Below are 26631 nucleotides of genomic sequence, written 5' to 3'. Positions count from 1 at the left end.
GTCTGCTCAGCCGCGCCAGTGTTTAAACACGCCGGAAGCGAGGGTAGCCGACTTCCGGCCGTTGGACGCGGAGGAGCAGAGCGTCAGGAATGGCTACCAAGCGGCTGGCCCGGTACGCTAGGGGTTTCCCGCAGGGTAGGCGGCGGTCATCCGCAGCCGTTTTGTCTGGCTCTGAAAAGGCCCCTTGGGCCAGCCTGGGTCTCGGGCTCCTCGCTGCCATCCACGCCAGGTTGGAGGAGCCTGAGGAAGCGGGTTCTCTCTCCCTGAGTGGAGTGCTGTGTCGGGTCTGTCGATGTAGATCCCGGGAAACGCCTGGACAGTGGCAGCGCTGTGTGCACATTGTTCTCGGGCACACGCCACTGCACCCATTGCGTCCAATTTTATTGTAAGGATTACTGCGGACTCTCGATTTCTGGACACGCTGTGCACATTTTAGTTTTGTAGATACAGTGTGACAATGCCAGGCATAGCAGAGCGTGCCTACAATACGAACGGAGCAAGTTCGAGGCCAGCCTGGTCAACGTAGTCAGACTGTCAACTACTATAGCCATCTTTAGCAAATTACCTAACCTAGTTTTCTCATGTATAAAATAAAGGGTTACAGACATATTTATCACCTGAAATTGTTTACCACCTCCACCTTAGTTTAATATTTGCTGATGAAGTAGTCGATAACTTTTAACTCCAGATCACTATACTGGCATCACTTGTCTTTTTTTTTTTTTTGCCAAAATAACCATTCCAGGTAACTACTAGTTAAAGCTGTACTTACAAGATTTTTGTCTCACCTGCATATGAGACCCTGGTTAACCCTTTCCCTTCTTTGAACTCCAGTTTGAACTTTGAACTTACTGTTGGCGTTCTTTTATCATTGCCTTTCAGTAGTAGTCTGGTTATCTTCCTTCCTCCCCTAAGTTTTTAGCATGTAGGAACAGGCATCATCTCCTTAGAAAATAGCAAGAACTTGAAAAGTGCAATAGCTAAAGGTTTTTAGTAGTCTCTAGAGTCATTTGAGTTCCTCGGTGCTGCTATAAAAGGAGATCAGATAAAATTAGTGTTTGCAAATAGTCACTTGAAGCCCATGCAGGTAAAATGAACACTCCAGAAAGGATGTCAATTAGTACAAGAACCCTGCTCTTGTAAAGTCTAGCTCTAGTTTCCTTCAGTCAGTACAGGAGCTGTTGTTTGAGACCCAGTCTTGCCATGTACTCAAGCAGTTCTCAAGCTCAATTCTGCCTTGGCCTGCTGAGCACTGAGCTTACAGGTGTGTGTCCCCACACCCAACTCCAATTATAGTACATTAATGAGAGGATTTTACCATTTGTTCAGTGCTATCAGTTTAATAGCTTATTCTAACTCGATGACTTTGTTGATCTTGTTGGATTTTGCATTTTTAGGCGGCTTGGATTAATTAGGAGAAAGTCAGTTTCATCAGCAAGGGAGAATCCAGGAGGAAGCCGATTCAGTAAGTCACCTGTTTAATTTTCATTTTGAAGCCTTGGACTTGGAACATTGACAAAGCCTAAGAACCCTCTGGTCTTTTGCAGAACAGATGTATGACTACTTAATTGTCATTGATTTTGAGTCTACATGCTGGAAAGATGGAAAACACCACAATAGCCCTGAAATAAGTAAGTTTGGATTACCAGTGGCCAAAGCCAGTGCTCAATCTTACAGTTTCTAGATGTGCATCAGCCAAAAAAAAAAAAAAAAAAAAAAAAAAAAAAAAAAACAGGATGCTGTAAGTTGATAGTTTAATATAAAAACTGTCTTGCCTTTAAAAAAAAAAACAAAGATAAAATGTGATTATGCAAAGTAGTAGTTGTTTTAAGATTACATTTAAAACTTTGAGTGGCTAGAAACTGGAAAAAATGGCTTTACAATAATAGAGTACATTTTAATACTCTATAGTCTTCATATTTAATTGTGAAACTAAATAGACTATAACTTTGGTATCTTGATTCATTCCTTAATATAGATTTATAAAAGCTTTATCTCACGACTTTGGTTATTCTAATAAACTTTCACTGCAGTTGATTGTTTAATAATGCTACTATGAAAACAGTGCATGTTTAGAATGAGTATGGTGGTACATATCCTTAATTCTAGCACTCAGGAGCCAGAGACAGGTGCATCTCTATGAGTTTGAAGCCAGCGTGGTCTATATTAGTGGTTTTCAACCTTCCTAATGCTGTGACCCTTTAATATAGTTCCTCATGTTGTGGTGACTCCAAACCTTAAAATTATTTTTGTTGCTGCTTCATAACTAATTTTGCTACTGTTATGAATCATAATATAAATATCTGATATCTGACCCCTGTGAAAGAGTTACTTGACCTCCTGCCAGGGGCTTCTACCCACAGGTTGAGAACTGCTAATCTATATAGATTCTACACTAGCCAGGACTACTCATTGAGACCCTTCCTCAAAATAAATAAATAATAGACAACAAACAAATATATTTGAGTGTTAATCCATGATTCCTTTATTTAGTTGAATTTCCGGCAGTTTTGTTGAGTACAACAACTGGAGAGATTGAATCTGAGTTTCATGCTTATGTTCAGCCTCAAGAACATCCAATTCTTTCTGAATTTTGCACAGAACTGACAGGGATAAAGCAGGTATGGTACAAATTTTAAAAGTTTAAAAATCAGTTTCAAAAAGAAAAGTAAAAACCATATGCCACTTGAAATTAAATTTATTCAGTGCAAAGAGAAATAATGTCCCCTCTAAATGTCCACTGGAATCTTGAAAAAAAATAAAAATAATGCTATAAATAATAAAGGTCAAGGGTTATAGCACAGACTGAGGGTGCTTATCTAGGATTCATGAAACCCAGGGTTTGTGTTCCTAAGAGACAGTTTATTTTACAGAAGTAATATAACTTTTGTTTTTAGTTTTTTGTTTGTTTGTTTGGTTGGTTTTTTGTTTGTTTGTTTTGTTTTTGTTTTTTTGAGACAGGGTTTTTCTATGGTTTTAGAGGCTGTCCTAGTGTCCTGGAACAAGCTCTTTTAGACCAGGCTGGTCTTGAACTCACTGAGATCGCCTGCCTCTGCCTTCTGAGTGCTGGGATTAAAGGCATGCGCCACCACTGCCCAGCTGGTGTCTTTCATTTCTGTGAGACTTAAGTTCAGTATTACCAGGCTAGTTTCTGGTATGTTGCTGAATTCTTGCCTGTATGTCTTAACATCTTTGTACTAGATAAACTCTTTGTCAGTCAGAACCTGTTTTTGTTCTGTCCCCCATGTTGCAGATTTGTAATAAATGCTCAGTAGCTCAGAAGTCCATTTGTTAAACTGATTTTGTGACTCTCTAATCAGGTTCAAGTTGATGAAGGAGTCCCTCTGAAGATTTGCTTATCTCAGTTCTGTAAATGGATTCATAGGATTCAGCAGCAGAAGAAAATCATTTTGGCTAATGGGGATTCAGAGCCCTCTACTGAAGTAAAATTGTGTGCTTTTGTTACTTGGTCAGGTAAAAACATGAGTTATGACTATAAGTCACATGGGTAGCACTTAGGTTACACAATCATGAGGACCAGAGTTGGGACCCTCAGAACCCATGTGAAAGCCACATGGGCACAGTGGTCTATCTGTAATCTGAGTACATAGGTAGAAACAAGGAATCCCCAGAGCAAGCTGGCTAGCAAACAGCTACAACAGCAAGTCTGAGATTTAGTAAGGAACCCTCCCTCAATAAACAAGGTAGAAAACAATCGATTCCTGATGTCAGTTTTACACATTCACATATATGTACACACACCTGCACCCCAACACTTGTGAACATGTGGCACATACATACCACATATACATATGACCCACCTACCAAGAAAAGGAGTAGATTACTACTATGTGGACCTTTATTTCTGGTTCTATTCTTGTTAACCTGGAATTATGGTTGTTGACCTTATTGACCTGGGAAAGAAAACCAAGGGCAACACAGGTACTAACCAAGAGAAGCAAATTACCTTTAGTTTTTTTGTTTGTTTTTTATTGTTTTTGTTTTGTTTTGTTTTGAGACAGAGTTTGTGTAACAGCACCGACTGTCCTGGAATTCTCTTTGTAGACCCTGCTGACCTTGAACTCACAGAGATCCACCTGCCTCTGCCTCCCAAGAACTAGGATTAAAGACATGTGCCACTACCACCTGGTTTCATTCATACTTTTAAAATCATGATTCTCCAGGCCATTAAAACACTGTCTCAGTAAGATGGGTGGCACTTGAGTAATCACCTGCACATCCTCTCACTTGCACCAGCACATAAATGCACCTGCATAAACACAGAAGATAATATTTTAAAACAATCGTCAATGTAATTTCTTAATGGAGAGTTATATAAAGTATAAAACACAGAACATATGAGCATTACTTATTAGCATAGCAATTAAATCTTACTGCTCTACTGTGTCTTGTTTTATACATTCTATTTGTAAATGGAAAAACACTGACATCATTGACTTTGATTGTAATATCCTTAATGTAGACTGGGACTTGGGTGTTTGCTTAGAGTATGAGTGTAGAAGAAAGCAGCTGTTGAAACCTGTGTTCCTAAATTCCTGGATTGATCTCAGAGCAACTTATAAGGTAAGGATCAAAGATGCCAGCATGTTCACTTTGTTTCTGTTGAAAAGTGGTTGCATTGTATCTTATTAGTGTGAATGTCTACAAACAAGATTTTTTTCTTTTGGCATGTTCACATAAATATATATCTTAAAATATATGAGACAGCACAGCAATAATAAATTCTAAATCTGATAGAACTAAAAGTTTAAAGAAATAACTTCATCGCCTCTATAATAGTCATTATATATTTTAAAAATGTGACTTCTTTCTTTTGATTAGCTTTTTTATAAGAGAAAACCCAAAGGACTAACTGGTGCCTTGCAGGAAGTGGGAATAGAATTTTCAGGACGAGAACATTCTGGTTCGTATAAACTGAATCATTTCATTATGTAGGTTATTTGAATTTTGTAAAATCTTTCATATTAGTTTCATTTAGTGGTAGTGCCATTATTAATACCTTTCAGGCTATAAATTATTTCTGATTTGTGAATTACCAGTTTTCTTTTTTTTTTTTTTTTTTTTTTTCTTTTTTTAGAGTTAGGGTTTCTCTTTGTAACAATCCTGGCTGTCCTGCAACTCTCTCTATAGACCAGGCTGGCTTTGAATTCACAGAGATCCGCCTGCCTCTGCCTCCCAGGTGCTAGGATTAAAGGTGTGCAGCATTGCTACCCGGCTGAATTACCACACTTTCCTGAATTTAGATAAAGATCACCATGTAGTGGTTCTAGTTGGCTTAAAAAGTAAACAGATAAATAATGAGCATATCAAATAGAAACATAAGTGCCCAGATAATATGATGGACTAGTGAAAAAAAACTGAACATGACTATTTTTTTTAAATAAATGATGGTCTGTACAGAATGCTGGTCACGTTTTTTGAAAGCTAACAAAGTCTCACCTGTGTAAATACAAGCCATCTTGTATTGGTAATGCTGTCACTACTTCCCACAGATCAGTTTATGATTTTTTTTTTTTTCATTCAGTAGGTGATCATAAAGCTAACAATATCTTCCAATTTCTGTTTAAATCTGATTTGTTTTCTGTTATTTCTTTATGTTAGTACCTTGACATTCAATGTTTGATACTTTATTTCCTCAGGCTTAGATGATTCTAGGAACACTGCTCTTCTTGCTTGGAAAATGATCAGGGATGGTTGCCTAATGAAAATTACTAGATCCTTGAACAAGGTTAGTGTGCCTTGCCTCTTTATTCTGTCATTTGGAGCTCTAGTGTAATAGTCATAGGTTCATTAAAATATTGATTTCAAACCAGTGGCATGTTCCCTCTTTTTTTTTTTTTTTTGTCATATATAATGTCTACTGAAGAAATTATACAGTTTCTAAAGCAATGGAATTGTCTGTGGAATCATAGGTTCTTACTAAGAAGAATCCCAAGATTTTGGTCAAAAATTTGAGTGCCTATCAAGTTGAAGAAACATCTGCCTGCAACATTAGCATCCAGGGTCCCAGCATATATCAAAAGGAGCCTAAAAGTACAGTAAATACCCAGGAAAATGCTCAAATGAATTTAGTTTCTGTGAATTCCTCTATAAAGGACCAATATCGTCACAATATCAAACGATGTTTTCCTCTTTTCACTACTAAGCCCTCAACCTCTGTGGAACAATTACATTCTCCCACCTTAAATCCACCTTTCTCTATGCAGAAACAAAGAAAAAGTGAGCAACTTGCTTTGAATGACAAATCAAAGTCCTCAGCACTTAACTCCAACTTGGTACTTGTGTCTACAACCATTCCATCTGTTAATGTTGTTTCTAATGAAGGAGTGGGTTGTACTTGTGACTGTTTGCCTGTGTTGGCTGAGTGGGAAGATGTAGTTTTACTGCCAGCATCTGAGGCTGAAAAGGATAAAGATTATATGCCTCCTATTAGTGACACAGATGTAGATACTTCATTTAATTCTGGAGAGAGAGTGATGGTTTTAAAAGAACCAGAAATCCTTAGTTATGAAAACTTTGAAGACCTCAAGGAAACTCCTCAAAACTTTGAGACATCCAAGTCTATTGTGTATAAGAGTCCTCACAGTACAGTTTATAATGTAAAAGGAGCCAAACATCCAGGTTCGGATGCTTCTGCTTTTAAATTACCTGAATGCAAACCATTTACCTCCATCAGTCTTAATGCCAGTGCATCACATCCTTCAGATCTGAGGAAACAACCCTTTCTTTTAGGTGGTACCAAAAGGTATTCATGTAGTTCCCCAGCTTTCCCACGCGCAAAAAAGCAGAACTTTACTATTCATGAAGAAAAGACTATGTCATCTACTTACTCCCCAGGAACTTCTTCCCTGAAAATTATTCCCTCCGTTTTAACATCCACAGTTAATCTACAAGAGCCTTGGGAGAGTGGGAAGATGACACCTCCCTTATGCAAGTGTGGCAGAAGATCTAAGCGGCTTATTGTTTCTAATAATGGGCCAAACCATGGGAAAGCCTTCTACTGTTGCCCTGTTGGGAAACACCAAGAAGATAGAAAATGCTGTGGTTATTTTAAATGGGAACAAACACTTCAAAAGGAAAGAACCAATAGCAAAGCTCTATCTCGTTCCTCAGAAGGACTCAATTTCAGCTCTCCAGAAACAAGCCATATTCATGACAGAAAATTAAGTTTTCCTATTAAAAATTCTTTACGACTCAGACCTTCAATGAGAAATTAATACACTCTCTTCTAAATTGTCTTTTACTTCAATGTAAGCTTTATGTAACTTTTACACAGGAAAGATGAAATTATCAGGTTCAAGTTCTGAGGTGTCAGCATACCTGGGACTATAGCTACATTGGAACAGTTCACACAAACAGAAGGGAAGTAGATTGCATGACTTGCACTCTTGCCCAGTAGTTGTCTATCAACTCTCCATTGTCTGTTCCTGTAGGAATGTGTATTCCTTAAATTCCCTAACATGCTCATTTGGATAATGTCATACAACTAAATTTCATATATTAACATCTGCTGAATTTACCACACTGTCATGAACTACAAGGGAAAAAAAACTTTTATAAACCATATTTATTAGGTTAAATTTACTAAGTAGTCTTAGCAGATAGCTGCTGTCTCTTTAGATAGACCTTGAAGCAAATTTCAAACTATTTTTAAATTACTTGAATAAAAAAATGTGACTAATAAAACTTTTACGTAAATAAAACTTAGGTAAATATTCTAATTAGGACAATTTTCTAAAATCAAGTTACTTAGTTTTTTAAAGCTTGAAGATTTGTTCTGATTTGTATACCAACATTAGAATTATTCAATTAGGTCTTGAAAACCTGTGGGGCAGAGATTTGGTTTAGAAACTGTTCCTAAAGTAGATTTTAAAAACATCTCAGCAACTGATGACATTTGTTTGATGTTGCCAAATTACAGGAACATTGACATGAAAGCAGAAGGACTCATTATTTGACTTCAGAATTCAGCCTCTGATGTCATTACTACAAAGTACTTTAAATCCAGTTCAGAAGCATTCTGCCCATATAACCTGTGGTTCCTGCAGATTTGTAGACACTGCCTTGTTTAGATGTGCAGGTGCTTAGTGGATGAGTTAAATAGTTTGCCATTCTTTTTTCCTCAGTTCATTTCTTTTGACCTTTCCACTGACAGTCTTTGGCAGCTCTTCGATAAATTCTACCTGTTGACATAAGGGGAGGATAGAGTTAGTCCAGCACTTAGATACTGGACCTATTACATAATGTAATACAATTACATAATAGCTCTTTTGAATTTTAGGTGAAAGGATGGTTGAATTTTGTTTTGTGTTGTTGTTTTTGTTGTTGCTTTCTTTTTAATTTAGTATTATGAGCTCATTGGCTGAATTATGTTAGGGGTTTCAATTTAACCTCAACAATTTGGAGTATTATCATTAGTGTGCTTGTACCTCTTTGTGTAGCATATTTAAGGACAAAAGTTATTTAACAAGGAAAAAAAAAAAACAAATAGCTAAAAATTATCCAAAGTCCTGAACAAATGCCATTGTAACAAGGATGCCTACCTTTCTAGGGTATTTGTAAGGTGCTGTAGTCCTTTTCACATGCTCCTGAATCTCCTTTTTCAGTTTTTCTTGATCATATGACTTGTAATCAGGATTCAGAACAATAAAAGCCTTTACTACCTAAAGTAAATATGTAAAACATCAAATGAGTTATGTGTTTGGTGCCTTGATATGTCTTGTCTGCTTTCACTTACTGTGAATGTGCCTGGGGGGAGTGACCTGTTCCGGGAGAGCATGATGTAGTTTAGTCCCCACTGTGTGCTCATGCTTCTAAGCTACCTAGGAAGTCCTTATCATAACCTTCTCATCACAGACTTGAATCAACCTTGGAAACAAACTGACTACATTTTGTAATGTGTGTTCTTATCTGATTACCCATGTCCTTGGTTTCCTGTTAAAGACATGGCAGTTCATTGAGTTCAACCTCTTGTGAACTCTAGGTCCTACTCAGCCCAGCTCTCATTGAAGGGAACAGCTCACTCAGAACAGGTACTCTTTTTTTTCCTTTACTTTTCTTTTTTGAGAATCTTGTCATGTAGATCAGGCTGCCCTTAAACACACAGTGGTTCTCCTGCCTCAGCTTCCCAAGTACTGGATTACTTTACTCCATTTGGTGTTTTTTTTTTTTTTTTTTTTTTTTTTTTTTTTTTCTCCTCAGTAAGGATTGAACCCAGAGACTTGTGCATACTCAGCAAGCATTATACCTCTGAGCACCTAGCTACATGCACACGCAGCCCTTTCCATGCATCCTTTATACAAGGCTGTAATGATTCCCTTAGCCATCTTGCTTTTGTTCTGACCCACTTACATACCTGAAAAGCAGTAGTAGAAAGGATGGCTGTTGCTATACCAACAAATCCTATTCCCAACAGCTTGTTCTCAGACTGTTTTGGAAAATCTACTTAGAGCTTTAGGACCTTTAATGGAGAGGGGGAGAGAAGTTTGAGTGGGATTCTGTCTAATTGTTTTATTCTTTCCTGGATGCTGCCAGCCCCACCACTCACTGCTTCTTCCCCTAGATGCACAAGTAGCTGAGGCAGTCAGTATTTACCACCAAATCCAGAGTCCCATCATAGGTTAGAGTCCAAAGAGGCCCTTACAACTCTGTTATGATTAAGTACCCTACACTTAGGAAACTGAAAAAGAAGTTTTGTTTTGTTTTATTTTTTGAAACAGGGTTTCTCTGTGTAGCCCTTGCTGTCCTAGAACTCACTCTGTAGACCTGGCAGTCCTCAGACTCACAGAGATCCACCTGCTTCTGCCTCCCAAGTGCTAGAATTAAAGGTGTGCATTACCACTACCTGGCTAGGAAACTGAAATCTTACTGCATTTATTATTATACTCCTTAATCTGAGAGGGAAAGCTTACTCAAAAATTATTTGAAACAGTCACTTAGAAAAATCACTTGGTGAGAATTGACAATTTGTAACTAAATTTTTTTCACATTGAAAATTGTTTACCAGGGAAGCTTTTTTGTTTGCTTTGTTTGTTTGTTTAAGCAATTTGACCAGTTACATTTTTTGTCTTTATCAAAAATCAGTGAATACCTAATTAACATGTTGATGTTATAAGGAAATTATGCAGCTGTGCATGTGTTTGTTGTGGGTAGAATTTTATCCTAATATATGTTGTTATTTTAATTTTTGCAACTTTTGGTTCACATGTTAACTTTTATAGCTTTGATAACATGTACTTTATCTTCCTCAGTTTTTATAAGCTACTACAGAAAATACTAACCTTACCAAGAAAACATTATGATTAAGAATATGAACACTGAAAAAAAAGTATGAACACTAAGCTGAACAGTAGTGGCATAGGCTTTTAATCCCAACACAGATCTTTGAGTTCCAGACCAGCCAGATCTACAGATCAAGTTCCAGGATGGTTAGGATACACAGAGAAACCCTGTCTTGAAAAACCAAAGACCAAAATAACAAAACAAAAGATTATGAACACTGAAGTCAGTTAACCTGGACCCAAAGGAATTTGTTGTGTGATATTGATAAACTAAGATCATCTCTCTGTTTCTTACTTTGAAAAGCTAGCCTAAATGTGAGGCTTAGCATAACATCTGGAGCATAGGAAGCCATCAAAAAGAGATTATAGGTACAGGAGCAAAAGTACAAAGACTTAGGGCATTTTTTTTTTTGTTTTGTTTTTTTTTTTTTTTTTGTTTTGTTTTGGTTTGGTTTGGTATTTTAACCCATCATGTTGGACCAAGTCTGACATCTGAGTTTGGTCCCCAGAACTCAGTGAAAGGAGAGAGCCAACTCCCAAAAGTTGTTCTCTAACCTCCACATGAGCACCAGGCACAAGCACATGCATAGTAAATAAATAAATGTAATTTTGAAAAAAATTGATTATATAAGCTTTATAAGTTGCTCTGAAATTTCATGCAAAAATCTTAGTTGTTTTCTTTTTTGTTGTTTTGTTCCTTTTTAAGTGACTGTGGGTGGGTTAGCCCATGTAGCAGCCCCTAGTAATGTGTGACTATTTAAATTAGGTTTCTTCAATACAGTCATGTGACTAGCATTATGGGTGTGTTTACTAGAGGATACAGGTGAAGAGCATTTCCATCACTACTTAAGTCCAAGTCCAACAATGACCTGTGGCCTTCGTCAAATTCTTAGAGCTTTGCAAGCTACAGAATTTAAGGGCTTAGCCATTTCAGGAACCTTCCTTCATTCCTTTCTTCCTTTCTTTTTTAAAGATTTACCTTTTGTTTCTATTTAATGTGTATGAGTGTTTTGTCTACACATATGTATGTGTGCTGTGTGCAGACCTGGTGCCATGGTGGCCAGTTAACAGAATTGAAGTTACAGAGAGTTCTGAGCCTTGTGTGGATACTGGAAACTAAACCCAGGTCCTCTGCAAGAACAGCAAGTGCTCTTAACCTCTGAGTTATCCCTGCCTGCATGCATGTCTTTGTTCCTTCCACCACTTACTTCCTTTCAAATTCCAATGCTTTAAAAATAGCGTTTAAAGTATTAAACGTTATTTTCAGAAATAGCAGAACTCATTTAGTCCATTTATCCTTACTGGAAATTTTGTCTTTTAAGGAAGATTTATCCTGCTAGGCATAGTAGTAGTGCACACTTGTAATTCCAGCATTTTGTTGTTGCCATATCTTTTAACATTCTTTAATTTAAAATAACTCTGTTGTAGAATGATATTTTTGTACACTGCAAAGATGTGTCACTGGGATTGGTTTAATAAAGAGCTGAACGGCCAATAGCTACGCAGGATTTTCAGGGCAGAGAGAACACTGGGAAGAAGACCTAGAGTCACCAGCCAGACACAGAGGAAGCAGGATGTACACAAGGAGAGGTAACAGCCATGAGCCTCATGGCAGGATGTAGATTAACAGAAATTGGTTAATTAAAGTTATAAGAACTTGTTATAAACAAGCATAAGCTATAGGCTGGGCTTTCATCATTAATGAGTCCATGCGTCATCATTTAGGATGTATCTATTAGGACAGGGGAAGACCTGTTATAAATGGCATCCAATGTGGGGGCACATATTTCCACCTATGACCTGAGAAAGCTTTTAAAAAGTTCCAAACCCATAAAAATGGAGACAAACGTGACTTCCTAGTCCCTCAGTCTCTCATGCAGGTCACAGATGCAAGGTACACAGACGCAACTCCCTGGCACTGCCTGTGAGTTGAGCCACTAGTACACCATGAGTTTAACTATGCAGTGGTTTAAGTTTTGCTCATGCAGACTGAAAAGGTTACAGATACATAATAAAGCAGGTTCCGACAGAAAAAAAAAAAAAAAAAAAAACAACAAAAAAAACCTTTAAACAGGTTGCAGTGTGTTTAAAAATGTGCATAGGCTTAAGAAACAAAAAAAAAATGGATATAGACAGTCATAGAATAAATAAGCAATGTAGAGATGGGAAATGTACAGGTAGTCTGGATCCTGTATGGTGTTATATTGACTCTAAATTTTTTTTATTGCTGATAAGCAAACAAATAGCTACTGAGAGACATCAGATTATAAAAACTACCAATTAAACCAACCTATATATTTTAAAAATGTCTTAACTTCAAAGTAGAAGTCAAAAAAAATGTTATAATGGGAAAGCGGTTATGCATTTGTTTCCACAGAACACAAAAGGCTGTAGATTCATTCAAAGTTGATAGAGATCAGACTTGATTAGGGAAGACCCCTAAAAATCCTGGCTACAAATATAAAGAAATAACCCTTAAAAAACTACAAGATAGATAATGTATATTTTACCTGCTCAAACATAAAACAAACAAACAAAAAATTCTTCGGTTGGTGTATTTACAATGCATAGCCCATACTTGTCTTAATGCAGCTATGTATGCTACCTTTGAAAGTTTATGAAAGTTCAGAGCAAGGGGATCAGACCAATCAAATAGGATGGCCCGAGTGATCCAGTTTCTCAGAGTGCATCCAGAACAGCTTCAAGGCTGCTTGCTGATCCAGCCTCACAGACTATTCCAGCCAGACTTCAGATAAGCCCTACATTTTCCCATCACACTGACACTAGACAATAGCTAGTTCTCCCAGGACTTGAACATTATACCAATTTTCTCAGGGTGCTATAAAGATGCCAGTGCCCCCAGATACCAGGAAGCATTCTAGAGAACCCAACACCCACATTCCCAAGAGATGGAGTGGGCAGTTTTTTGTCATCTAGTGGGTTATGGATGTTTGCCATCACTTAGGGAGTTTGGTTACTATTGTGTGAATTTTTAGTCTTTTTTGACTGCAGGAGCAAACTTTATAAACTGTTAAACTACTATACATGCTCTATAGGCTGGTCCCACCTGCTCTTGGATTGGGTTGTGAAAGCCAAGCCCAAAGCTTGCAGGGCCAGTCAGAGGTGCTTGACCACGAACTGCAATCAACATCCCCCAACCCCACCCCAACCCTGAGCTCCAGAATGCTGACACTTGCCTGCAGCAGTTTTTTTTTTTTTTTTTTTTTTTTTTGTTTGTTTGTTTCTATTTAGCATGAAATCTTAAAGGAGCCCTATTTTTTCTTTAGCTTTCCCAGGCTCTAGATGGATATTTGAGCCCCACTTTAGGTGCCAAAATATTGTTGCCTAGTTTACTCTTTTGGGGGGCTCACCATCCAGCTCCCAAATAAATCATGGAGGCTTATTCTTAGTTATGAATGCCCAGGCTTAGCTTGGCTTGTTTCTTGCCAGCTTTTCTTAAATTATCCCAACTACCTTTTGCCTATGGTCTTTTTTCCTTTCTCTATTTCTGTATACCATTCTTTATTTCTTTCTTCATGGCTTGCTGTGTAGCTGGGTGACTGGCACCTGATAATCCTCCTCTCCTTGTTCTCTTTCTACTCTTCTTCCTCGTTTCTCCTTCTATTTTTACTCTTTGCCTGCCAGCCCCTCCTATTTCTCTCTCCTATTGGCCATTTAATGCTTTATTAGACCACCAGGTGTTTTGAACAGGCACAGTACATAGTTTCACAGAATTGGAGAGATGGCTCAGCAGTTAAGAACACTGTTCTTCAAGAGGCCCCATATTCAATTCCCTGCACCCGCATGGCACCTCACAACTGTCTGTAACTCCAGTTCCAAAGGAACTGACATCCTCACAAAGATATATGCAGGCAAAACACCAATGCACATAAAATACAAATAAATCATTTTAAAAAGAAAAATATAGGAGAGAGGGAGAGAGAGATTGGGAATCAAATCTTAGACCTTGCATGTGCTAGGCAAACTTTCCACTGTTGAGTTACATCTTCCCTGAAAATAAAATTTTCAAAGCAAAGCAGCCTGTGAAATTCCTTAAAACTGTAAAGGTTGAAAATCAAATGTTCATTTGAAATCTTATTTGCTTTTAGATAATTTATCTGATAAGAAATATTCATGAAGATTGTCAAAGTAGTTTGACTTAACTGTATTAGGAATTCTTAGAATAGTCAACAATAGACAGTAAGCTGCAGGACTGTCATAAGCAAATAAAGACCAATATTTGGGATAGTGTCTCTAAGTCTTCATTTGATTTGATTTTGATCAATTCTTCTGGAACTTACTACCCAAACAAAGATCTGATTAGCTCTTTCCTAGAGAAGGGCCCAAACAGGCTAGGTAGGCCAGACCTGTCATGGAAAGTAAAAGAATGCTTGTGGCATGCAGCACATTGCTGTTTTTTGTATGGATGCCTCGAGGCACCCACCTCTGCCAGGAGGTCTTTCAGCCCACTAGGGTTGGAAATGTCAAACTTTCCCCTCACTGGGCTAATGTCAACACTATACCAAGACTCTAGAACTATAGAGGAACTGTCACCTACCTACCGATTTTGGCTGTATCATATTCTGGGATACTTGATGCCTTCCAATCCGACCTTGGTCTTAAAAACTCCACAATCACCCTGTCCAGATAAGTATTTGTGTAGGTAGATAGTACTGATGATGACAGCAAGGTGTGGGAAGAGCTAAGACCCTGTGGGTGCAGTTGATCATCCATGAAGACAACAGATTATCCTGTCATCAAAGACCTCTTAGATGGTCCAGTGAGTAAAGGGCTTGCTGTTTAGGCATAAGAACTTGGATTTGCATCCCCAGATCCATGAAGGGAAACCAGTGCATGGCAGTGCAAATCTATCACCACAGCATTGGGGGAAGGAGATAAGTAGTGGGCAGGGGCTTACTGGCCCACCAACCAGCCTAGCCTAAACAGTGAGCTCCGATTTCAGGGAGAGACCTCATCTCAAAAGACTGGGATGAAAAAGGACCTTGCAAACACATCCCCCATGGAGGGATACTGCCTTAACCTAGAGACAGGAGAGAAGTCCTAATCCCTACTTCAAATGACCTATCAGATCTACATGACCCCAACTGGATGGCATTGCCCTACATATGGAATTGGGGTGGGGGGATGGGAGGGGAGGGTGGTTAGGAACTGGGATTGACATGTAAAATAATAAATTAAATAAAAAAAAAGAAAAAGTGATTGAGGAATGTATCTCAATAGCCACATATACCTACATAGGGAAATCACACCCACATATGTGCTTGTAACACACCCAAATAAATGAAGTTTGTTTTTAAATGATCAACAGATTTGAAAGTCTGGATAAATCAGTTCTTTTACCTCTCCTCTGATGGGGTCTGGGCTGCTGACAACAGCTGACTCTGCAATGGAAGGGTGCTCTATCAGGGCACTTTCTACCTCAAATGGCCCAATTCTGTAGCTAGGAAAACATACAACAGGAACTCATAAGGGTGAGTTATAGATTCATCCCAGAATGCTTGATAAATAGGCATGCATACATGGAAAGGCAAGTTACCCAGAGGATAATATAATATCGTCTGATCTTGCAACAAACCAGAAATAGCCATCTTCATCTGTATATCCTCTGTCCCCAGTGATGTAGAAATTCCCTCGTAGAGTTGAGGCTGTTTTGGAAGGATTATCCTGCAAAACAAATAGCATTCTGTTAATATGATTATGAATGTGACTCTTTTGTCCAGTCATTTTTAAATGTTCAAAGAAAACTCGGCTCCCTTGAGAAGCCTCAGAATGAAAAGGAGCCAAAGTGAAGTAGGAATGAATTGCCAGCATGGATCTAGCCAGAAATCAAAGAAATAAATTGAAGTTACAAAGACTTGATGCAACTCCTGGAAATTATTTCAAGTTGATCATAAGATAAATGCTTCAGCAGCCTAAAGCTCTAAGCCTTTTTCTAAATAATACACAGCACTGGCAGGAGAGAGAGAGAGAGAGAGAGAGAGAGAGAGAGAGAGAGAGAGAGAGAGAGAGAGAATGGTTAAAAGAAAACACAATGCTTAATTCAGAACAGATGTGTTATTTGCTTGGTTTGTTTTACATAAGAAGAGACCAGTTCAATAACAAACAAAAAATTCAGTCTTCTATAAAGCTCACTGGCAGGTATGATCTGAACCTCTTAGTACATTGATATAAACTTTGCTCTAATCTCTACCATGATTAAAGATAAGAAATCTCCTATTGAAATTAATTTACTTAATTCCCTGGCCCTGTTCCTTGTTTCACTGTGTGAGTAGAGTGCTAATGAGATGTCAGAAAAGTGTGTTCTGTTTGTTAGTTGAAAGAATCTACAGATGTTAAGAATACTTAGCTAAGAACTCCCTTTTATGATTTCGTTTCAAGGAGAGAGCACCAATGTGTGATTTGTAAAGAACAATATTTGTTTTTATTACCTGCATGTGGGGTTATTATTCAGAACAATGGATCTCTTAAGGAAAGACAAAGTTCCTAGGCTTGTTTTGTAAAAATAGGAAAGTTACCAAATACTTTGTTTGGTACAGGGTCTCAGGTATTCTAGACTGGCCTCAAAGCTACTTTGTAGTAACTGAGAATGATTTTGAATTTGTAGCCTTCCTGCATCTATATCTCAAATGATTGGGGTTACACTTTTAAAGAATGCATAGAAAACAGATTTTTAAAATAAAGTTCTTACTACATAATGAGTAAAAAGGCCAAATGGTCGATCAGGAAGAACTTGAATAGCAATATCCCCTTCTTGTCCAGGAGGAAGAATAGCACCATTTTCATCTAAAATCTAGAATAAAACAGGACAGCTTATTTAAGGTAATTTTAGTTTAACACCACAACTGAAATTTTACTTTTGAATCATTTTGGCCAGAATACACACTTAAAACACATTTTAAATATACTTTAAATTCTTAAATGTATCATTTATCTAAGTTATCATTGCAAAAAAATTATAAAAATGCAAAAACAAAATGAGAAGGGATAGTAAAAAGTTTTCTCACTTTTACCATTCAGTAACGTTTTGGTAATGTCCTTTGGGGCAATTATAGACAGAAAAAACTAGGACCGCTTAAGAAGTTTTGCAACCTGCTTTTGTCATTTAGCAATTTGTCTTTGTTAAGCATGGATTCCAGAGTTTCGTGTCACACTATGAAATCAAATGTATCAGGGAAGAGAAATGGAATGGATATATCAAACAAGTAACCTTGTGATATGCATGATGAACTTGGGAAATACTGATCTAGCTAAACTTGAATTAAAGTGTAGGTCTGAGCCCTGTCCTCTGAAAATTAATCCATTTTGCCCTTTTTGCCTCTGTTGCCTTTTCCCTTTTTTTCTGTATGAATATTAGTACAAATCCTCTGTCTACACCCAGCTGTGAAGCTGGGATGAACTGAGAAAACTTTAACACTGTGCAAAGCTGCAGATGGGGAAATAAAATGCTTCCCAAACTCAGGCTTCAGATGATGATAAGAGCTGTCATTAAAGAAAGCCTGGAAACAGATGGGCAAACAGAAGTGTGTGCTGCAGCCACTTTGAATTTGTGCCACTTTGGGCCTGGTTGATCATCTCAAAAGGTCCAGTCCACCCTCACCACATGCTGTGGTCAAGAGTGTATATGCTGGAGTCAGATGCTTGAGATTGTGTTCCCACTCTGGAGCTCTGTCTGTATGAGCTTGGGTGAGTTCTTTAACTTATCTACACTCATGCAAATGGTCCTATTATTAGTATATCTTCAGGGTATTTCTGGAGATTAAATGGGTCAATTGAATGCCCAGAATTCATTGTAGTAATGTCTTGCTTCAACAACTCCATTTAAAGTTCATGGCATAATGTAGGTGTTTGCAACAACAGCAAGAGGGTATTAAGCCAACATTTCTCACTCAGTTCTCTTTTGACATAGAATTTAAGGTATAGAAGCAGCATGGATTTATCACATCTAAAAAGACTGTAGGTGGGTGTAGTGAGGAAACATTTTCCTGGAAGGGGGCATGCAAACCTTCACATTAAAAGCAGGAGAAGGCTTTCCCATTGAGCCAGGCTTAAGTTTCATCCCCTTGAAATTTCCACAGATCAGCACCTGATTAAAGGGAAGAAAGTAAGATAACTTCATAAGCAATTTAAACTATTACTTCATCTATCATGAATTCATTCAACCAAACTTAGCTGTGAAGCACGGTTAACATAAAACCCATAAAATCTCTGCTCTCATGGAATATAGATATTGGCAGTTTAACACAATACACAATAAAGATGTAAGAAAATAATAACATTTGTACTTAGATTAACACAACGGGATGCTATGCTAGTTGTATTTAAATAATTTGTCAATTTTTATTGTTGTTTCCAGGTAATAATCCCCAGGGTTTAGAAGTTCAAACCCTATAAATAAGACACACCCAATGAAAATGTCAACTTTTCCATTTCTCTCATGGGCTTATTACCCCTTCTACTACAAAAGAAGCACATTGTTCTTACTTTATTGTTTTCCTTAGAGCTCTTTCGTGGTGCTGAGGATTGAACCGAGGTCTCCCATTTGCTAGAAAAGTGCTCTACCACTAAGATATAACCATCTATATTTTTTAATATTCAAGAGTTATTTAAAGAGCCTATTCTGTTTTATCTTACCTTGTATGTATTTGCTTGTTCACATAGCCCAGGTTGGTCTTGAACTTACTATGTAGCTGAGAATGATCTTTAACTTGATCTTTCTCCCTCTACCTTTAGAGTGCTGGGGTCACAGGGATGCTTTAGCATCTGCTTTCTAAGGAGTCTTCCAGCAGACTCAATACTTCAGAGAACCAGAAACTCAGTTTTCTATTTTGTGAATCTTTAGAAAGGTCTATGTCACATAGAGCCAATACTCTTCTGGTTAAAAATACTGTGACATTTCCACCCTAACCAGCTAATCATTTTTCTCAAAACTGTGATAAGAGATGTTTTGCAATTAGTTTTTCTCAAACATTTCATTTAAAAAAAAAAAACTGTTTCCTAAACACACCTTTCCTTATCCCTCCAGCAATCATAAGACACATTAGATACTTTGCTTTTATTTAGCTGACTAATCATGTCCAACCCTGTCTTTATTGGGGCAGGTACCGTTTCTGTCTGTCCGTATCCTTCATAGATGTCTAGGCCTGTCTTCCTTCTCCATTGTTCCATCACTTCAGGGTTGATCGGTTCCCCAGCACTCACACAGTGCTGCAAACTTTTGAACTTATAGCTTCTCCAAAAACATGATGTGAGTTAGGTTGAGAAAGAAAAATGGCAAGACATGGGAATTAGGACTATTGCTAAAACCAAATAAGCAGATCACTCTGATATAAAGTAACACTCTGGTGCCAGAAGAAGATTGCTGTATGTCTCTCTCTCTCTCTCTCTCTCTCTCTCTCTCTCTCTCTCTCTCTCTCTCTCTCTCTCTCTCTCTCTGTCTGTCTGTTTCTGGGAGCATCTCTTGTTGCAAAGGAATTCTATGGCATCTTTAGAGAAGGTACTCCCATAGTTACACACACACACACACACACACACACACACACACACACACACACACACACACACACTGGAACTTGCAATGTATGCCATGTTGGCTTTGAACTTGGCCTCTGTCTCTCAGGTGCTAGGATTAAGTGCACCACTACACCCGGCTCTGTAATGATATTTTAAATAATCAATTAAAAATCACCTCACAGCAGTGAACTGAAGTTCTCTGAAGATGCCACATCTGTGTGAAGATTTCACAGGCTGAGTGGCAGCACTTCATGATTGTGGTGAGATGGAATGTCCAGAATGGAGGGCCAAAATTATCCTTGGTATTTTTGCGTGTCTAATCTTATGCTCAGTTTATTAGTAAAAACGTTTGAAATATATGTTGTTAAACTTAGAAGACTACTGACTTTCACAAACTCTAAAACTGAGACTATTGTAACATCAGGAATCTACAGAAGAGGTCCCCTTTTGGCTCCCCTGTAGGCTGCCTATTTGATGCCATCACAAATGTATTGGGCAAAGGCATTGATTCATGCCTTTCTTTTGTTCTGTGACAATGAAAGTTTATGTAATTGCTTCCTCATTCACGGTCATCTGAATCCATAGTTATATTTGGCTCAGAACAAACTATGTCTTGCTCTCTATAGAAAAGAGCCATGAGCAGACCAGCAGTTCTTTTCAGAACAACAATCAAGCATTTCAAATGGAATCACAGCAGATTTAAAGCATACATTCTCACTTCTGTTTTCTGGGTGAATTTGCAAAAAGGAGGAACCTGTCTACTATCTCAGCTCATGGAATAGCCACCACCCCAAAGATTAAATATCCTTCCTCTTTTTATTATAACCACAGCATTCAGAGTTCTAGACATGGTCTAATCTTCCCATTCCTCTCCATGTTAATGGGAGCCTGCTATGGACATAGCAACCACTTTTAAATCTCAGCAATAAATCAAAGGAGGAGGAGAAAAGAAAAACAAACCGCTAAAAAAGACAAACAAGTGTTTCATTTTCTAGCTTCCCTTTCCTCCTCTCTCCCCTGATTGAGTGTCCGTTTACCAACATGTCTTACCTGGTTGTATCACTCTGGACAAGCATTCGATAGGCAGTTGGCGCAGAACAGAAGACAGTGATAGGGAACTTGGAGAGGGTCTGCAATTTTGAAAGAGCAAACTATCAAATGAAATGTTTCAATCTGCCGGAGGCACAGCACAGTGTAAAACTGTTTCATGTTAACATAGTCAGTTCTTTTCCCATCCTTGTGGTTTTTGCAGATGTCTTAAAACTCTGATCTCTACATTTGCTTTAGCTACCAATCCCATCAGTGATACCACTAATGCTACCTCTAACCTTGAACCTTCTCTAGTCTGCCTTACTTGCAAGATGGACGTTGACTCAAAACGGGGCAAATAATGCACGAACACACATGCTCCTTGAGTCCATGGAGAAAAAACACTACTCCATGAAGACTTTGCCCAGCCTGTGTCTGAAGTATTCCACATCACATCTGAGTCTGTCAAATCCAGCCAGAACCTGGAATAAAAATAGCCCTGTTATATAAATCTATTAAGTTGATGGGAATTACATGCACATAAATTTAAATAAATAAATTTACAAAAATGCGTAATTTCTTGGGAAACAAATTTAAAAGGCTAATCTACAAATCACTCTGTAGGAGTACCTTCCATTGACAGATAATCCTAAACCAAAACTGCTGTGGGTGTGTCCAATCATCTTAGGAGGCCCAGTTGTCCCACTGGTGAAGTAAATGGCCATCATCTCATTGTGCTTTGTGTTCACGCAGGTATGGTTATCACTGGCATATCTGCAAAAGACAATCTACAGTGTTTCTATGCCTGACATGTGCTTGGGCCTCTTCAGCATATGAATCAGTTACTTGGATTCAGTCCTGGGGTGAAGCTAACTCTACCTCCACCCTTTAACTTGGGTGATGTAAGCGGCTGCCATCATGATCACAAGTCTGCTAGGGACAGCCCCCATCCGGAACTGATGATCACCATGGGTATGGAGGAGCAGGGTTGCCTACTGTACATTCTCACAGTCCTAAGGATTCATCTTCAAAGTCCAGGATTCCCCCTTTGTTAGCTGAGAGCTTCATAGGGAATGCATAGAAAATTAATTTCTACCTCTGTTCAAACCTACACCCACCCCTTCTTTCACAGAATTCCCTAGTAAAGGAACTGCTTTTTCACAGTCTCAAACAGACACCTTCTTACTTCATTATTGCTTTCATTTGCATTTACCTCACCACTACTGAATGAGATACTTTTTTCATTATTGCCTTTTCTTTGTGGGATACTGTTTGAACATTGAGGCTACTCACTTCATCATCTCCTTGAGATTCCCCCACCCTTCTCTGGAGTGCTGAGACACAATTAGTTTGGAGCTGAGATTTTCACATTTAGCTGCTACAGTATCTACTGCTGGAGCTAAAACATCATCAGTAATAATGCACTTCGCTTTTGAAGACTGTAGTCGGTAGAGGATGTCTTTCTGGGTCAGCTGAGTTGTTCCTGGGATTAAAACTGTCCCTAAAGGAACAGAAAAGGAATGATGTTTAAGAGCAAGGTTAATCTCTATTATGGTAGTTAGGACACTGTAGCTAGTATATTCACATTTTATGTGTCTCAGAAAGAGTTAGCGAATGAATAGATAAACTATTTGTCTTCCATTGTTCTGAGTTTTTGCCTTTCGAGAGGTCTCCAAGTCTATGCCATTTTGCCCTAACAAAAGAGCATTAAATGCTGAGTGGTTGTCTTGTGTTTGAAGATTACCTATAACATTAAGATTTAAGAAATTTTAGTTGAAAAATAATATTCAGCATTTGTTGAGTGCTTGAGTGCCAGGTATTATTCTATTTTGTACATCTTAACTCATTTAATCCCTGTCCAAATATCTCCAGTATAAACAGCTATTCATTGCATGCCTCATAGCTTATGAATAATGAGTGAAATTTCAGGAATCCAGAGCTGGACATGTAACTACTCCAATCCACTACCTCTTACAATGCACTGATTGCTTTATTTTTCTTGATGCATATGTCTTTTCTGTGGTCCTCATCTTGCCTATAGTCAATTACAATGTAAGCTTTAGTGTGTTGGTGTCCAGGAGCCAGACACCTATAAACTTCATTCTCCAATAATTCCTTCACTTCTGTGAGCCTCACTTTCTGCAGCTGTAAAATTGGGATTATAAAAGTACATCTCTTATGGAATTATTTCAGGATTAAATGAATTAAAGCATGTAATGAGTTTAGATTAAAATTTAACACATTTTAGCTCTTAGCTTTTGTGGGTTTTTTTTTTTTCCAAAGAATGAATGGATATTTTGCCTGAACAATAGACATGCTAATGAGCTGGGATTAAAGGCATGCTCCACCACTGCCTAGACATGCTAATGTGGGAGGGGGGAAATCTCATGAAGTTATACCCTAGACAAAGAACTACAGGTAACCAATGACTGCAGAGAGTGGGAAATTAGCTCTTCCTAGGAACGAGCACCTAAACTGTTATCCAATGTAGTCACAAACAAGATAAAGGACTCAGTAGGTTGCATTATATGTCTGTGCATTTATTTATACACACATGTAATAATAAAAAGGTCATTAACTTGAGAGTTGGGGAGGGGTTTGGGAAGCACTGGAAGGGGGGAACATGGGAGGGGTTGAAGGGAGGAAAGGAAATGGGGAAAGTAATGTAATTGTGTTTTAATTAAAATGTATGTGATGGCTATTCTAGTTTGTCAACTTGACTACATCTGTAATTAACCAAAACCCAAGAGTCTCCTTCTATACTGCTTTTCCCCTGTAGGCTTCTCCAGCAACCATCCATTTGTCTTCCTTTGTTGTATTAATATGATCCTGCCAGTTAAACAGTGCTTTACTAAGAAAGTGAGCTTCTGAAATGTTCATGAGTGTACTCATTTTGTAAAATACTATTTGAAAATGGGCTCTCCTTTTCCAATGTATAATTCATATGTGTATGCAAAATACAATATATTAGCTGTCCTCCAATGAAAGAGTGGCCACTTAATATGGGGATAGATTGTAAGGGCTAGGACATTAATCCAACAGATATTTTACTGAACATTTACTATATGCTAATCACTGAAGTTTTGAGATAGGCTATATTAACAGCCCGTTAGAAGCATACCTAAACCTCATGGGAATTGCAGGTTATATATAGGCAAATACTATACCCAAAATTTTAAATACTAATATATATATATATATATAAATTTAGGGTGTTGTGGTGGTTTGAATGAAAATGAACCTCATAGTCCCATGGACATTTGGTTCCCAGTTGGTGGATTATTCAGGAAGAATTAGGAGGTGTGGCCCTGTTAGAGGAGTGTGGCCTTATTGTAGGCTGTACTTCAGTGTGGTAGACTCTGAGGATTCAAACATGCCAGGCCCATTTGTGCCTTCTCTCTGCTTTCTGCTGTGGATCAAATGTAAGCTCTCTGACACCATGCCTATTTCCCACCATAATGGAAATGGACTAACCCTCTACAACTATAAGAAAGCCACCAATTAAATAGAAATTGCCTTGGTCATAGTGTCTCTTCCAGGAATAGAAAAGTAACTATAATAGGTGGTTAAAGAAGAGTATCCAGGTTGAGATATCAGGGTATGGTTGGCCAAGAAGGTAACATTAAACTGAAGACTGAGAGAGCTAGAGAGATAGCCTAGACAGCTAGGAGTACTGGCTGCTCTTGTAGAAGACCCAGGTACTATTCCCAGCACTCATTTAGTGGTTCACAACCATCCTTAACTTCAGTTCCCCACGGATCTGATGACGTCCTCATCTGGCCTCTGCAGGCACCAGGCATGTTCATAGCACATAGACACACACACAAGGAAAACACTCATACACATTAAATAATTACATCTTTAAAACAAAACAAAAAAATGACACTTGAAATAAGAGTTTGCCATGTACTAAGTTTTGAGAGAAAGAGGTTCCAGGCAGAGCAAACAGTATGAAGAAAGTCAAGAGATGGGAATGACCACAAACATTAACAGAAAATATTAGCCATGATAAGGTCATGAAGTCTAATGGTGGAAAGATTAAAGGAATGTCGAGGAAATAACTATAGAAATAACTATAGCCTTCTAAGATGTGCCTGTGACCCTTAGAGCTAAATGCTGCCAAGCAGTACACTGAACCCAAATAAATGTCTCATGGTTACTTAGATGTGTGGATAAACCTGTGCTGTTGAAATGTGATCAGGAGTGTGGACATTACTAACCTGTTCGCAGACAGGCCACATTCGCAAGCCACCACTCTGGGATCTTGGGCAGAATCAACATTACCCTGTCTCCCCTTTTCAAGGAACAGGCTTCTGTGAGTATGTTGGCGAACTTCCTGGATAAATATCCGAGTTCTTCAAAACTCCATCTCACTTCTCCTCCATTTCCATCTATCCACCAGAAGGCTGGGTTGGAAAGTCTCTGTCCAGCCTGAAGAAAGCACAGCCAACTTAGAAGTTGTTGTACAGCTCAATTATATCTCAACACTTAGTGAAGCATATTCTCTGCAGAAACTCACAAGTCAGTTATTAGGATGTACATGGAGTAAGTACAAATTGCTCAGAGGTTATTTGTATGTGCTTATGCCTCCCCACCAAGTTAGAATTCTTACATCCCTTCACACACACACACACACACACACACACACACACACACACACACACACCTATGATGTATCTATACTTCATTTCTTTCCATTTTGACTCTGCCCTAGTGGGCCAGATAAGTCCTTGCTCTGAGGCTGTTTCACACATCATGGAACTTCATCAGTGTCTTTCAATCCTTAGATGTCAGTAGCAACTACTGACTTCCAATGATCACCCTTCATTACAGTGAAACTCTCCAGCCACTGCTAACTACCCCTGGGGACTATGATCGCTTGCAGTTGAGTCACTAGCATTGGCTCCATACCTTTTCCACACTGCTCCATTGGTCCAGGACGTCTTTTGCAAAATTGAAATATTCTGGGACCTCTAATTTGAAGTCCTGTTTCATAGACTCATAGTTGGAAAAATTCTGAGGGGTCGCTGCTCTGTAATTTTTATACAAGACTCTCAGAGGACCTCCAGGAATTGCTAGTCGCTGAAAATACTTAGCACAAAGTAACATCACCATGGTGGCAAGAGCTAACTAGCGTCAGTGTTGTTGGGTGTTTTAGCACTTGGGATTTCCATGAAGACTAATCCAGCTAAAAGGCAAGCAAAATTGACATACATTTAGTTTTGTTTTCAAAGTAAGACCCCCAAAGCACCTATGTTTTATCATAATTATCCATCTCTATGTGCCAAACACTATGCTTTGACGCTTTGTGTATTCTTTGTCATTAAATCCTTAGAGAAACCCTGTAAAGTAAGTACTGTTATTATCTATGTCTATGAATAGAGGAGAGAGTAAGAGCCATGGGCTGGATTCACATCCAGAACTTTCTGGGCACAGCCCATTCTTCTGACTACCCCACATTCTTGCTTTCTACATGCATCTCTCAACTTTTTGTGACCATACAGAGGCTTATGATCTAATGTCATATCCAAAGTTACATCAAAACACTACAGATTATCTAAAGACTGGAAAACTAAGAGTAGCCTAGTACCAGCTGGGCCCAAAAGCATTGTCTATGTTTAAAGTCTGTCTGGTTTATAGGCTACAGTTTCCCATGCTCCCAATTGGAGATCACACTACTACCATCGAGCCCAGGCTTGGAGATATAATAACAGGGCTTCTGTGAGGGAGGTCCTTCCCAGCCGCCTACTCCTCTTTGCTTCTGTGGGAA

The 26631-nt window shown here is 38.4% G+C and overlaps 2 protein-coding genes across 4 annotated transcripts; one reads left to right on the top strand and one right to left on the bottom strand.

Annotated features, from left to right (window-relative positions):
* The first annotated feature begins 32 nt into the window (after nucleotides 1–32).
* Nucleotides 33–8710, top strand: Eri2 (ERI1 exoribonuclease family member 2). Of its 3 annotated transcripts, none has more exons than XM_051192805.1 (9): nucleotides 33–112; nucleotides 1398–1465; nucleotides 1548–1631; nucleotides 2494–2621; nucleotides 3321–3474; nucleotides 4484–4584; nucleotides 4843–4924; nucleotides 5661–5749; nucleotides 5934–8710. In XM_051192805.1, the coding sequence occupies exons 1-9, from the start codon at nucleotides 90–92 to the stop codon at nucleotides 7236–7238; spliced, it is 2034 nt and encodes a 677-aa protein (XP_051048762.1). In that variant the 5' UTR covers nucleotides 33–89; the 3' UTR covers nucleotides 7239–8710. The 3 variants fall into 3 exon arrangements, with proteins under 3 accessions (XP_051048762.1, XP_051048763.1, XP_051048764.1); XM_051192807.1 differs by having other exon boundaries at nucleotides 49–112; nucleotides 1553–1631; XM_051192806.1 differs by lacking the exon at nucleotides 1548–1631.
* On the bottom strand, nucleotides 8059–26047 carry Acsm3 (acyl-CoA synthetase medium chain family member 3). The gene is made up of 13 exons (XM_051192809.1): nucleotides 25773–26047; nucleotides 25082–25292; nucleotides 22155–22362; nucleotides 21492–21635; nucleotides 21187–21343; nucleotides 20883–20962; nucleotides 19425–19548; nucleotides 18325–18405; nucleotides 17011–17112; nucleotides 15859–15986; nucleotides 15663–15762; nucleotides 8565–8684; nucleotides 8059–8204 (listed from the first exon to the last, which is right to left on the bottom strand). The coding sequence occupies exons 1-13, from the start codon at nucleotides 25974–25976 to the stop codon at nucleotides 8118–8120; spliced, it is 1746 nt and encodes a 581-aa protein (XP_051048766.1). The 5' UTR covers nucleotides 25977–26047; the 3' UTR covers nucleotides 8059–8117.
* Between the last annotated feature and the right edge of the window lie 584 nt (nucleotides 26048–26631).

This window comes from Phodopus roborovskii, unplaced genomic scaffold (assembly GCF_943737965.1).
Source record: "Phodopus roborovskii unplaced genomic scaffold, PHOROB, whole genome shotgun sequence".
NCBI classification, from domain to species: domain Eukaryota; kingdom Metazoa; phylum Chordata; class Mammalia; order Rodentia; family Cricetidae; genus Phodopus; species Phodopus roborovskii.
This window is presented reverse-complemented; position numbering and strand designations above follow the sequence as displayed.

Coding starts and splice junctions, on each gene's coding strand:
- Acsm3 (XM_051192809.1), bottom strand. CDS start 25,976: ATGGTGATGTTACTTTGTGCTAAGTATTTTCAGCGACTAGCAATTCCT. Junction 20,963..21,186: donor AGTCAACGTCCATCTTGCAA/GTAAGGCAGACT, acceptor TCAAAATTGCAG/ACCCTCTCCAAGTTCCCTAT. Junction 17,113..18,324: donor CTCCTGCTTTTAATGTGAAG/GTTTGCATGCCC, acceptor GTTTTATTCTAG/ATTTTAGATGAAAATGGTGC.
- Eri2 (XM_051192805.1), top strand. CDS start 90: ATGGCTACCAAGCGGCTGGCCCG. Junction 1,632..2,493: donor CCACAATAGCCCTGAAATAA/GTAAGTTTGGAT, acceptor TCCTTTATTTAG/TTGAATTTCCGGCAGTTTTG. Junction 5,750..5,933: donor TTACTAGATCCTTGAACAAG/GTTAGTGTGCCT, acceptor GTGGAATCATAG/GTTCTTACTAAGAAGAATCC.